Here is a 13,491-nt window from a genome sequence, read left to right as displayed (position 1 = left end):
ACTAAAAGTTGAGGATTTTCCACTTGTTCCCTAAAAACACAAAACATGTTTGGATATTGGACCACTGATATTGGATCGAATCTGCAATTCATTCTTTATATAAGAATGAACTGCAGATTTACTCAAAGCTGTAAATAACTGTTTGACTTTGTTAAATAGTTGATATGTGTATTGACTTTGGTGAACCACAGTGCTTCGCAGATGTTTCAGGGGGCAGTGGGCAGCAGAAAAGACTTTAGTCCGCAGCAAGAAACTAATCAATGTAGAATCTACGGTCAGTGGTCTGTTGTCCAACTGCAGTGACGCTGTGGTAGGAAGAAAGTACCTGAGGTTTGGTCTTAGTTTACAGTGGGTTAACCACCAGACCAGCACTGCTTTCAGCTCTAGGTGAGTGCTCTTTTAATAGTGTGTATGTGAACAAGCGTGTGTATGAGTGGGTGAACGAGGGAGCGATTGAACTAGAGAACATCTGCTAGGTCACTAGCACTCAGGTGCTTGTAACCCACCTGTGCCCTGCCTTCTACCGTTTGCCTGTTTGTACTACTAACTTGACTACTAACTTTACTAACCTGCTAGTGAAACTAACCTTCATCCATGGAATGATTCATTCTACTAACCTAACCTGTGCCCTTCTCCTAGCGAGACCACTCCAACCAACCTACTAACCTCACCAGAGGCCTTCTAGCTTTCCTTTTTTTGGTTCCCGAAGTTGTTCTGTTCACAGTTTTTTTGCTTTCCTTTCTCCCCCTCTCCTACAAAGCACTCAGGCATTGGACACGCTATGGTAAACAAACTCCATTGTTCGGTAGATATCATTCTAATTGTTTCTTAGTTTGGGTTTGCCCCGTGTCTATTTCCTTTTGAGCCATAGACATCAAAACTAAACCAATACAAGGATAAATGCGGTTGGTAATCTTTTACGCTTAAAAAGCCCCTGTCCCACCTCTCCTATGCCAACCACTTTTTTTTAAATCCCCCCCCTCCTTTCTCTACTGTTTTTTTTTCACACCATCTCTCTGTGACATGTAGGCTGTACTGATTGGCTCATCCCTCACCTGCACGCGACTAGCGAGCCTTCCCCTACTGCATGGCGTGACTAAGAAACCCTTCCACTCTCTGATTGGTCCGTTAAATGGATAGAGAGGTCCTCCTTTCCCCCCTATTTTATTCCTTTTTTGTCCTTTTTAAAAAACCCTTTCCTCCTCCTCTCTTTGCCACTGCATGTTCTCCATGGTGCCTCTGCTTCATCATGTCTTGTTTTTTCTTTGAATCTTTGAAACCTCTTTACCAATGATTGCATGCTGAGAGAGGAGCAGTCTGCATGTTTATGTATTTATGTGTATGTGTGGAATGAGCCGTAACCCATATAGCACCTGTGCGTGTGTGTACATCAGTGTATGTGTCGTAGTCCATGTGTCATCTCATTCAGACTCAATGATCTAACAATCCCCCCCAGACCACTAACTAACTAACACCATCATCACAAATCACTTGAACAACACGGAAACATAACATCATCACAAATACTAACAGCATTGAAATCATAAACCCTAACCTCAGTAACCCCACACAGCCTGGCCTGACACAAGAAAACATGACTGTGGCTGTTAGCAGTGCAACTAACAACTACTAACAACTGAATAGTACTAACACTAACTGTAGAGCATGACGAAGCCTGCAGAGATTTTACTAACACCTGCCTGGCTGGGCAAGTTTGCCTGGCAAACCACCAGTGAGAGGGAACTAACTGTCGAGAGAAAGTCAGCATTGTACTGTAGAATATCAAGGTGATAAAACACCACTAACTGTGAATTACGTGTGACAGGGTCTGCAACCAATGCAAGTTAAAAGCCCCCATACGGGCTATTATACAGCCGAATGGGCTGTTTAAATTAGAAGAACACCAGCATCGGAGCCACCTGAGGTGGAGCATTAAGGAAAGTTGTTGTTAGTTTTGTTGTCACCTTCTATTTTTAAGATAAAGCAGCTAAGAGACTGTGGCAGGGACACAAGGAGGATAACTTTTATATAAGAGTTGAACTAGCATTCACAGAAGACAAAGCTAGGCTTAATGCAGAAGTCGTGTTGGTTTTGTAGTCAGTACAATGCAGTGACAGGAAGATCTGACTTTGAACGTCTGGGAGTGCAGAGTCAAAATTCAGCAGTGGTGGCCCTGAAGCTTTTCTGTATCAGTGAATCTTTATTAATCACACAGGATCTAGTTGTCATTCTGTACAATAGACTTACTGCTGTTGACAGGCGGGCCACATAGTCTGATTCAAGTTAGAGTGGAAGATCTTGCTAAAGAATGGATTAATTAGAGAAAGCAGAGTGAGAAAGTGTCATTCAGTAGGTTATAGCCACACCAGGAAAGACAAGACGCAGCACTCCTGATTTACATGACATATTAAACACTGATCCAACTACAACAAAATAAACTCCCAACAAACAGTACGACAAGCCAATTCCCCAAACCAATCAGGCCTTCTCCCCAACACAATGCATACACATTACCAGAATAACGGGGGCTAATTTGGCTGGTCAGCGCCTAGCTAGCGCTTAGCGCTGCCTTTGGTGTGAGTATATAGCGTGTCCTTTCCCTGTGCTTTGTTGTGTAGGTGACCATCTCTGTGGACGGCATCCTGACCACCACGGGCTACACCCAGGAGGACTACACCATGCTGGGCTCTGACGACTTCTTCTACGTGGGAGGGAGTCCTAGCACGGCTGACCTGCCGGGTTCTCCAGTCAGCAATAACTTCATGGGCTGTCTCAAAGAGGTGGGATACATGTTTGACTTGTTTATCATGTTTGATGTACTCATAATCGTTCTTGTTTATACATATGGCTGTAAATAATGAGTGAATGGAGTATTATTTTCATTGTTTTGTATGTTTTTTATATAGCTATATATATTTCAATATGGGAAATGTTTTCAAAATAACATTAACAATTATATAAACTGCATTACTGACAAGTTCTGCACACATAAAACATATGTAATGACTAATTTTGTTGATTTCTTTTCGTAGAAAATGTATCCAAATTATTCGTTTTGACGAATCTAGATTAAATGATCTACAAAGAGTTTCTAAACATGACTGTATCTCCACTGATGCAACAGATAATAATGGCTTAGTTCATACACTCATGTAGCACAGATTTCTGTGTAACACCGCAGCTTTCAAGAAATCCTCTTCCATGTCTATTACTTTCTGTCTTACTTGTCCTCTTCCTCTTTTCCCTTTCTGCCACGCACCACGTTAACATTTCACACACATTATTTTATAAAGCGCACGCACTCACACACTCACACAGAGAAACGCTTCCATTTGGCAGACTCACACAAACAGTCCCAGACACACACACCCTCCACAGCATCAGAGAGAATCAGTGATGAGTGTCGTTGAGGGAGTAGATACAGCACTAAGCACTAACATGCTAATTAGCTACGCCACAGAGATGCTCCATCCATCCGCTCTGCTTGAAATGGGCCACAATACTGCAAAGCAACAAAAAAAAACACATGAAAATAAGCTTATAAACTTAGAATGCATACACAGATGTATGCTGGAGAATATTTGGGATTGCTGCAAAAATAAAACCCACAAAAACACATCCAGATGAAAAATACTCAAATAAGAATTTACATACATATGCATACACAGCAGTTGAAATTAAACTTCCAAATACACCCTCACACTCCTGACATACACACAATGTCTGACTCTCACTTTCATTCACACGGGCTCACACTGAGTCGTAAACAAACATCCAAACAAGCCGACAGATGATGTGCCAAACAGAGAGCTATCTGTATCAGTGGTGAATGTGCTCTGTGTTGCTTCATTAAGACTGATGGTGTTTAAACGAGGCTGCCGCTGTCAAAGTGAACCCCTCCACTGGCACATTTACATATTTAATACGATGATATGATAATCCGCGTGAGCAAATTAAGATGTATGCAGTGAATCACGCGCATGAACGATCACGGCTGTAACAATTTGGTGCATTTGATGCGTCGCAGGCACTCTCAACCCCACACACACACACACACACACACCCACACACTAACCCCATTTTGCACACTTGCAGCACTTTTATTCAATAGTCACCCAAATTGTCCTACGCAGACACTAAAGCATATGACATATAAAAAAGAGAAATGTTTTCAATGTCTCTGAGTACTTTACAGGTGAGAGGAAAAGGTCTTTTTTAATAAAATCGAGCCTGTGTGTGCTCATCCCTCTCGACATCAGAATGCTCAGCACAAGCGCACTCTTTACACCCATGCTGCTCAGTCAGAGAGCGTACTGTGTCATGGAGAGGAACGAGAGAAACAGAAGAGAGAGAAGAGTGAAAGCGATCATGCAAGTGGCAGGGACAAATGGGAGTTATCAAAAGATGAGGCTGGAGTGGCTGGCTTGTCTTAAGGTTGTCACTTTCGTGTAAAAATACCCAAACACAAAAATGATTTGGTTAAAGACGAAATAGATGTGATGCCACAGTCCAAAAGTGACCCAAAAAGGCTCTTTTTTATTAAACTCTCAGGTAAATTAATGTTTCCTTTGCTTCCCTTTAATTCTCTTCCCTAAAGGTGGTGTACAAGAACAATGATGTACGACTGGAGCTGTCTAGACTGGCTAAACAGGGAGACCCAAAGATGAAGGTATGCACTTTAAACAGCATGTACAATTTGAGCCAGACAACACATTATCCTCTTATACACAGAACACAGTATTGTTTTGTATCATAACCTCCTGTCAGGCTCTGCAAGGCTTATGCTGTAGGAATTTTAAGTAAATGGGATTATATTTTTGAGATGTAGCCAAAAGCTTTTTGTCTTTTAGGCAGTTCACGGCTGGGAGAAACTGGCCTCGTTTCACTCCCAGGCTACAAAGGAAGCATTTTGCGCGTGATTTTAACTTGACATCATTTTAGAAACCTATTGCTTTTTCTTTAACATAGGTCAGTGGGGTGGTATCGTTCAAGTGTGAGAGTGTGGCCACGCTGGACCCTGTTACCTTTGACACCCCAGAGTCTTTCGTGGCACTGAGCAAGTGGGCAGCAAAGAAGGCAGGATCAATCTCGTTCGACTTCAGGACTACAGAGCCGAACGGGTTGATGCTTTTCAGCCATGGAAAACCCCGACAGCAGCAACGCAAGGACCCGAGAACACCTCCTACAGTCAAGGTGAAATTATAAAACATGTATTTTTTAAAGCTCACAAGAAAAGTAAAACTGGAAAGGAAACAGGACTATATGCTCATCTTCTTGTGGCTCGTTTGGACTGTTAGACATAGCTGTGAGCTCAATACTAACCCCAGCACCATTGTGAATAAGAATGATAACATGTTTAAACGTTACTGTTTTGCACATTTTTCAACATTGTTAAAGGTGTTTGTGTGTAAGAATTTCTTATTTGGCATAAAATACAAAGTACAACTGAGGCTGAGGACAATATAATTTATTTATAGATATTTTGACATAAAGAATTGATTCCCTTCATAGCAATCAGTCTTTAAAAAAACAGTTTTTAACCCCATGATGGCATCAGAGGAAAATACATTATTAGGATATATCTTCATGAGGGTTGGTGCATAATTTAATAGCACTTTTTTATATAATTATTGTTGATTTTGGCTTTTAAAAACATCATGTTTAATTTTTTAGAACACTATGTTCTCTTAAATCCGTGATGGCTGTCTTTTTTTGACGTCGTATTTTTGCTTAGTGTCATGTCTTTTATTTCTCTTAACGTTATAAATATTTTTTCCAGCTCTATAAAGCACCTTGAATTGCTCTATGTCTGAGTGATGTGCTCTAAATAAACCTGCCGTGCCTGTAATCATCTTCTACCATAGACTTCTCAATTCATGATAAAAAAAAAATCAGATAAATCTGGCTGATGTTGAAATTAGTCCAAAACTGTATTTCATTTTTTTCTGAAAATGTAGGATTAGTAGTCTCCAACGAAAGATAGAAATGCTACACAACAAAACAGATAAAAAAGATAAAGCTACAGCATGGTTAAATAAATCAATAATCCGAGGCACACTGAAAATGTATTTTCTGTAACTTTATTGTGATTGAACAACGTGTTTCACCTGCAGCTTCCACAGGTCCGCCCAGGATGGTTACCTTATTGTAACTTGTAGCTACAATTAGCATATATATCACTGAGCCTGCTTTTCACAGAATACTGATGATGTGCCTCTGTGATTTATAGGTGGATTTTTTCGCCATTGAGATGCTGGACGGGCACCTGTACTTGCTGCTGGACATGGGCTCTGGAACCACAAAGACCAAGGCCATCGACAGAAAGGTCAACGATGGGGAATGGTATCATGTGGACTTCCAGAGGGACGGGCGCTCAGGTACACTCACAGCTCTCTCCACACTGACGCTAACCTTGACCACATGGGTTGATAAGGAGGAGGGAGAGTGTAACGAGTAGGCGAGATTGTACTTCAACATTTTATAGTAAGCATCAGCAAAGCAAGGCCATTTGGCTACCTTCTGTCTGCTGTCTGTAATTCATTTGAACAGGGGTTATTGAATCATGTTTTAAGTGTGATCTTCAACCTTTTTTCACACAATTGATACACTATAACACCATGAGTTGTATTGAAATGTGTTGGAATAATTGTCAACTCTAAGAGTACTATTGAAGTAGTTTGTTGACTCGTGCTACCGTAGTTATAGTAAAATTTCCCATTAAAACCCATGCTGTCAATGGGTAGCTACATAAAACACTCACACTGTGCCTATCATTGTCTTTTCATTCATTTGAACTTTGTGGTTCTTTTTTTGTATGTATTTTTTATCCCAGTCCTTTAACACAGACCCTTCATCATTAGCCCTATCGCTCCAAGTCATAATATAAAATAATGTGTTCTGCCTGATAAAAGTAGTTTTAGTTTGAATGTCAGGGTTGAGGGGTTATGGCAAGCGACACTTACAGATGACAGTGACTGGTGTAGTCATGAATTAGCATTGTTCAGGTTATAGCAGAGAAGAGGATGTGGTGATGATGAGGAGGAGTACAAAGCGTAGGAAACATGACAATGATAAAGATGATGCTGATAGTCATAACTGTGACGAGGATGTTCACATTGGAGGTCACCTGTTACTGAAGTTGTTTTGATGTGTGGTGTTAAATCCAGGAACCATCTCGGTGAACAGTGTAAGAACAGCGTACACGGCTCCGGGGGACAGTGAGATCCTGGACCTGGATGACACGCTGTACCTTGGGGGACTACCTGAAGACCGAGCTGGGCTCATCTTCCCCACAGAGGTTTGTTTGTCTACAGTATGACTTAGAGCTGTCATAATCATACTGATAATTAATTTACCTTTAAAGTTACTTTCAAACAAGCGTGGCAAACATTTGATGGTTACAGCATCCTATGTGGAATATCTTCTGGTATTTGTCTTGAACTATACTAAATTAATTGTTTTTGTATGTTGATGGAGAAAGAAATGAAATTGAGTCACCTTGAAAGAGGCATTTTTCATCATCTCCAATGGTTTTATAATTGCCATATTAATCAATAATGAATAAGTCTCAGCCATGCTTCATATACTGTCAGTATTGAGCATCGCTTACCCTCCATATTAAATAACTTCTATCTGTCTATTACCCATCATATTACATATTTTTTAATTAAATTACATTACATTACATGAGATAATCTACCTGGAAACTGTCTACACTGATCATTAACTCATATTTCAAGCATGTATTCTCGTATGTGGTGGAAATGTGAGACATGCTCTTCATCTTAGATTAAAGAAGGGGGAAACACTTTGAGATTTAGAGATTTTCAGACTAAGACACTGAAACTGAATCATCTCTCACTGTAGGATGGAATCAAACTTTGTTGTAGATCGGTATCATCGATCATTTAAATTATTAAGAAATTATTCAATAGTATAATTTGTTTTCATCACAATATGGCAAAAAAAAAGCCTGGTAGAGCAATGAAAGCAAGGAAGAGATTCAAGAGTTATTCTAGACCTCAGTATTCACCTACATAAAGGGTGAAGATATTAAATAGATACATAACTGGTACTTTCATCTTTTAACTGTGGCATGAACAAACTACCGTTGATGATTTGATTCTGACTCAAGTTTACCACCAAATTCTGAAAAATGTGGTTATATTCCTGCCAGTAAAACAAATTAACACAGCTGACCTCCTCAGGTGTGGACAGCTCTGTTGAACTACGGTTACGTGGGCTGCATCAGAGACCTGTTTGTGGACGGACAGAGCAAAGACATCCGGCGGCTGGCTGAGGCTCAGCGTGCGGTGGGAGTGAAGCCTTCATGCTCCAGAGAGTCTCCCAAACAGTGCCTGTCGAATCCCTGCCAGCACAACGGCATCTGCAGGGAGGGCTGGAACCGCTACGTTTGCGACTGCTCGGGGACAGGATACCTGGGACGCTCTTGTGAGAGAGGTGAGAAAGACGTGGTGGGGTGTCGAAGAGAAAAACGAAGACTACAACACCTCAACTGGACGTTTGACAGCCTGTTTAGTAACTGTCTGACATGTTAGATTCACATTGTCGCCAGTAAAGATAAGGGAAGCTTGCTAATTAAAGTCACTAAACAGCCACATTTTCTGAAAAATTAATACTATGTTATCATGCAGAAAACAGTCACTCTGACAGCTTTGTCGTTTTCTTTTTGGCTTCAGAACGTTGAGTTTAGCCAAAGGGATGACTGACAGAAGACAGATGGTATGGGGGGGGAGTCTGTAGTTTTAAAGTCAAAAATAACTCGTGAAAATATATTATGAACATCAGTTATATTGGGAGATAAAAATGTAACCATTATACCTTTTAAGATGTGCTTTTTTTCTCTTTTTTTCAACTTTGAAATTTAACCTCAAGTACTTTATCTAATGTGCACTAAAAAATGATGCCCGTAAAGATTTAGTAGCTGATAAAAACGTAAAATAAAAATCTAATGCAAATTGAGCTTAGGTAAGCAAGCCTATGGAAGTGTCGAAGGATAGGAAGACAGGTAGAAAGTAGGCACTGTGGAGAAATGTGGAGATGGAAAATAAAAGCGAGGTGAAATGAGACAGCTTGCTCAACAACAAGATATTACATTAATAAAGCTTTTCTATCTCTGGCTGCATCTATTTTAATTAAAAAAAAAACAGATTTTTAGCCTGAAAGTGAGAGTGTGAGGATTGGGGCAGAATGAGGAGAGGATCAAAGGAAGGTGAAAAAGAAGAGGTGGGAGGATGCAGAGCTGCAGACAGGACTATCGGACTGCTCAGGATGTAGAGACTGGGAATCGATGGGGGAGGAAATGTGCAGAAAGCAAGGAGCAGGAGCTGTGACAGAGGAGGGTGGAACCACTAGGCTGGAACCGCCATATGACAGCAGGTGAGGAGATGAGGAGGAATGGGAGATGGGAGTAGAAAATCTGACAGAGGGGGAGTTATGGGGGGGGGGGGGGGAAGGTATGAATTCAGGCCGAGAGAGTGAAATGGAAAGTAGGTGAGGAGATTGGCAGAGGCACTGATACAGGCCTGTTGAAAGAAGGGAGATGGAGTCAGACAAGGAGGAGAGAAGAAATTTTGTTTGTGCCACAACTGCTGACGCGTCTCAAGTGATGGTTGTACTATCATCGAACATGAGATACAGACATACACATTCACACGCGCACACTTTCTGAAAGGCGTTGATATGAAAATGGTTTATTCGGAGGACAAACATCCGCAGTGTATGTTTATCATACCAATGCACCCTCTCTCTCTCTCTCTCTCCCAGTGCTGCTTCCTCTCCTCTATATCTTCCTTCATGCCTCTCTGTGTGCGTTGAGGGGTCACTAACTGGTGGTTCAGTGGATTAAAGGAAGCACAGATGGAGAAGCAGATGGAGAGAGTGATTGGCCATGTTTACGCCTTCTACCTGCGGTTTTAGCCCTCCCTTTTTCTTCTCCTCCCTCGTTCCCTTACTCTCTCCTTTGTTCCCCCTCTCTCTTCGTTAATGAACAAAGATGGTCGTCATGCTCTGGCTCCAAGATTAATTTTTATTTTATAAGAGCAGTGGCATACATATTTCTTGCGAAACGTTTGAACATCTTAGCAGATTACTAATACTTGCTGCTGTTCACAGTTTTTAGCTCGGTGTCCTGGTTTCTCTATGGAAGCCCATTGATGCCAGATAAAGAAAGAAATAGATTTAAATGTTATGAAACCAAAATCTAATCTTTACTCATCAATGGGTTAAACTACAATTTTCAATACAATTGAGTACAACAGAGTTTTTTATTTTTCTTAAATAAGCCTTCAGGGGCTCACAACAAATGAATCTCAGCTTTTCATCTCAAATGTATTCAACTTAAAATTATTAGGCAGCCTGGACACTAACTTTTTTTGCGGTCAAACAACTTCTTTTTTTTGTGTGTTTTTTGTTTTTATAAAGTGAGAGTGTGACTGGCCATAAAACACCCAGGCCCATGTTTACAGTGTTATGACCATTGTTTCTGTTAGCATCTCTATGAAACTGTCAACATGTCAAGCCTTCTAAATGCTTATGCTCTTTTCACTATTGCCAGCTGTTATCGTGTATTAACAAGAGTTTTTAGTTACATAAACCTTTATTAATGACCTTTATTTAAAGATTAATGTCTTCAGTATAGTCTACTAGCATTAGGCCGAGTGCCACAGACGGCATGAAAAATAAGAGAGTATTCAGAGGCAGACTAACATCTTGTCTTCTCATTGGATCATTGACAAACGACTAAATTATAGAAATTTGCAAGTCCTGTCCCTGAACTTGTAACTCTGTTTGTATGACACATCTAGTGCGTGATGTGACACGACCACTGTGCATTACACTGGCACAAAGGGGCTTCCATACCTCCCTCTTGCCAGCCCTCCCTCCTCTGCTGTTGCCTGTTAGTGAGTCAGGTGGCGTGGTGAGGAAAATGTTGTCAGCTGTCTACTTTATCAGAAATGTGTGCACATATGTGTGTGCAAGTGTGCTAAGACTGGTGTACGTATGTGTGGCTGTTAGTTATGTTATCTGTGATATAACAGGCCAACCACCTCCTTTTTTCCTCAAGTTAATGAGGGTTCATTTGCATTTTAGCCAGAAGCTTTTCTCCCCTCTTTCCTCCCTCCCTTCTTTCTCTCTGTCTTGCTCTGTCCCTATCCCCCCTTGCTCTCACTTTACTAAACCCTCCTCTGTTCACACTTAAATTCGCTCACTTATTCTGACATGCACGCACATATACACACACTATCTCTCTCTTTCCCTCCTCCTTAGCTCATCAGTATTCATGAGGCCTCCCTCTCTTCCTGTTCTCTTGGTTTTTTTTTTTTTTTTTTGCTTCAGCTCCGAACGTCTCCCACAGAAACAGGGACAGAAAGCGAATGGAGGAATGGAATGTAGAGATATAAGAAGAAGAAGAAGGGAGGAGAAGAGAGGGAGAGATAGAGACTGAGAGACAGAGTGTGTTTAGCTGTGTATGTAATTGGCCAATAAAAAAGTGGGTCCTTGGAGGTAAACAGTTTAACGGTCTGGGATTGGCCCCAGCAGGTAGCAGGGACAGAAGATTATGAATATGTAAATGAGTATGCAAAAGACATTAAAGCGGGATCACCTGAGCTTGTTACATTATGACTCTAGGGTCTAGGATGTCAGCGATGGTGGCTTACACACTCACGACCGTGCATTCTGATTTAAGCGGATAATAGGGCCGGCCAACCAGCTGGGGCTATTTTTACTCGCTCTTTTGTGAGGTGTGATGATGAATTAACGGTGCAAAGTGGTGGGCTAATTTTGTAGGAAGCAGGTTTTGGAGTTTCAGCATGACGTGGCAGGGGAACAGGGGAGGCTAGTCTCTCATCTGATTCACTAGATGTCAAATGATATCTTCCTACATCATGACTTTTGTCCTTGTCAACCTTTTCTCTCTCTTTTTTTCCCCCTGCCCACCCTCTCTCTCCTCCGCCATAATCTCCCTGTCTCTTTCCCTCCCTGTCTATCTCTATCTTTCCCCGTCTTGTACAGATGCAACTATCCTGTCGTACGACGGCAGTAAGTTTATGAAGGTGCAGTTGCCTGTGGCGATGCACACCGAGGCGGAGGACGTCTCGCTACGCTTTCGCTCCCAGCGGGCTTATGGCGTTCTCATGGCAACCACATCTCGAAACTCTGCAGACACCCTTCGTCTGGAGCTAGATGGGGGCCGTGTCCGACTCACTGTCAACCTAGGTACACACATGCTCACAAACATGGAGATTTTCAAACGTCACTTACATTACATGTCAGGGGAATACTGCTCATTCTGACCGCTTGGCTATTTCTAGCACAGGGATTTCATTATATGTTGATAAATAATATATCACATCTGTAAAGTAAAAACATATAATTATTCTAGATTTTTTTATGGGGGTCAACAGAAAATAATAAACAAAAATCAGCTGTTTCCGTTTTTACATTACATTTAATAGTTAAAGCAATAGCTAACAGAGGTGGTTATCTTTGGTTAAGTTTATCAAAGTTAGCCCTTCAAATGTTATCCACCTTCATTCATCCATGTAGCCTAAGTTGTTTTTTGTCTTTGTTTTAATTGCCGTTTCTAACTTCTTGGGAAAAAACACTGATAATTCTTTTGCGCATGTTCAGGACAAGAATGTGAAAGCTTTTATTGTATACTTTTTAGCACTTTGATCAACTTCATGTTGCTTTTTTGGCTTCTATAGTCACACAAACATACAAAACTGAAGGCTAGTTGAATTTTTGTCTATGTTGAACAGAGGGTCAGACCTAAGGCTGCATTCTCTGCTCACTCCCAGTGGACCTATGCAACCCTTAACGGCTTTAACAATACACAAAAGAATTACACTAACAGTGAAGTTTGAACACATAACTCCAACACAACTTTAGGAAATGTTAAACTGCAACACACTTTTACACCCTCTCTTATTTACACATCGGTTCAAGAACATTATTTTGCTAAAACTCACATAGGCTAACAAAGGGGTGCATGTGTTGGTCACTGGTTGTCTGCAGCCACGTCTTTTCTGTGGTTGACGCCACAGGACACACCAAGGCATTATGGTTTAAAGAATATATACAGTTTATGTGAAATCACAGGGCTGAATCTTCCAACTGTTTGTGGAGATTTGTGCTCTGGATGGGCGACAAAAAAAAGATGGGATGTGTTCAGTGTCAACTGACAATCCGACACACATTTCCCATCTCAGTCTCCTGGTGCTTTTGATCAGTGACTGAAATTGTTGCTCAGGCCAGAGCAGCCATTGAGCACACTGCCTGTGATGGGCAAAACCTCCCTCTCCTTTATATGTAACCGTTTAATGTAAATATCCAACACTTTTGGTCACAATTGTTCTCTTTATTGGCTAAAAACGTAGTCACAGAAATTGCAAACTATTGCAAGAAAATTCATAGTACAGCCTGAAGGAGAGTGTGTGTTTTCTCGGCAGTGTGTGTTTGTATATA

At 41.1% G+C, this 13,491-nt stretch overlaps 1 protein-coding gene across 16 annotated transcripts in view; it reads left to right on the top strand.

Moving 5' to 3' along the window:
• The window catches only part of nrxn1a (neurexin 1a), a 60,653-nt gene that overhangs the window by 24,707 nt on the left and 22,455 nt on the right, over nt 1-13,491 (top strand). For 11 of the 16 annotated variants that reach the window (XM_065949504.1, XM_065949500.1, XM_065949497.1 and 8 more), the window contains 8 exons: nt 761-784; nt 2,619-2,780; nt 4,598-4,669; nt 4,969-5,193; nt 6,230-6,377; nt 7,167-7,297; nt 8,208-8,460; nt 12,037-12,240. In XM_065949504.1, the coding sequence (XP_065805576.1) occupies nt 761-784; nt 2,619-2,780; nt 4,598-4,669; nt 4,969-5,193; nt 6,230-6,377; nt 7,167-7,297; nt 8,208-8,460; nt 12,037-12,240 (1,219 nt within the window). The remainder of the gene's footprint in view (nt 1-760; nt 785-2,618; nt 2,781-4,597; nt 4,670-4,968; nt 5,194-6,229; nt 6,378-7,166; nt 7,298-8,207; nt 8,461-12,036; nt 12,241-13,491) is intronic. The other 5 variants (XM_065949502.1, XM_065949501.1, XM_065949499.1 and 2 more) reach the window with 1 other exon arrangement.

This window comes from Labrus bergylta, chromosome 21 (genome assembly GCF_963930695.1).
Source record: "Labrus bergylta chromosome 21, fLabBer1.1, whole genome shotgun sequence".
Lineage (NCBI taxonomy): Eukaryota > Metazoa > Chordata > Actinopteri > Labriformes > Labridae > Labrus > Labrus bergylta.
This window is presented reverse-complemented; position numbering and strand designations above follow the sequence as displayed.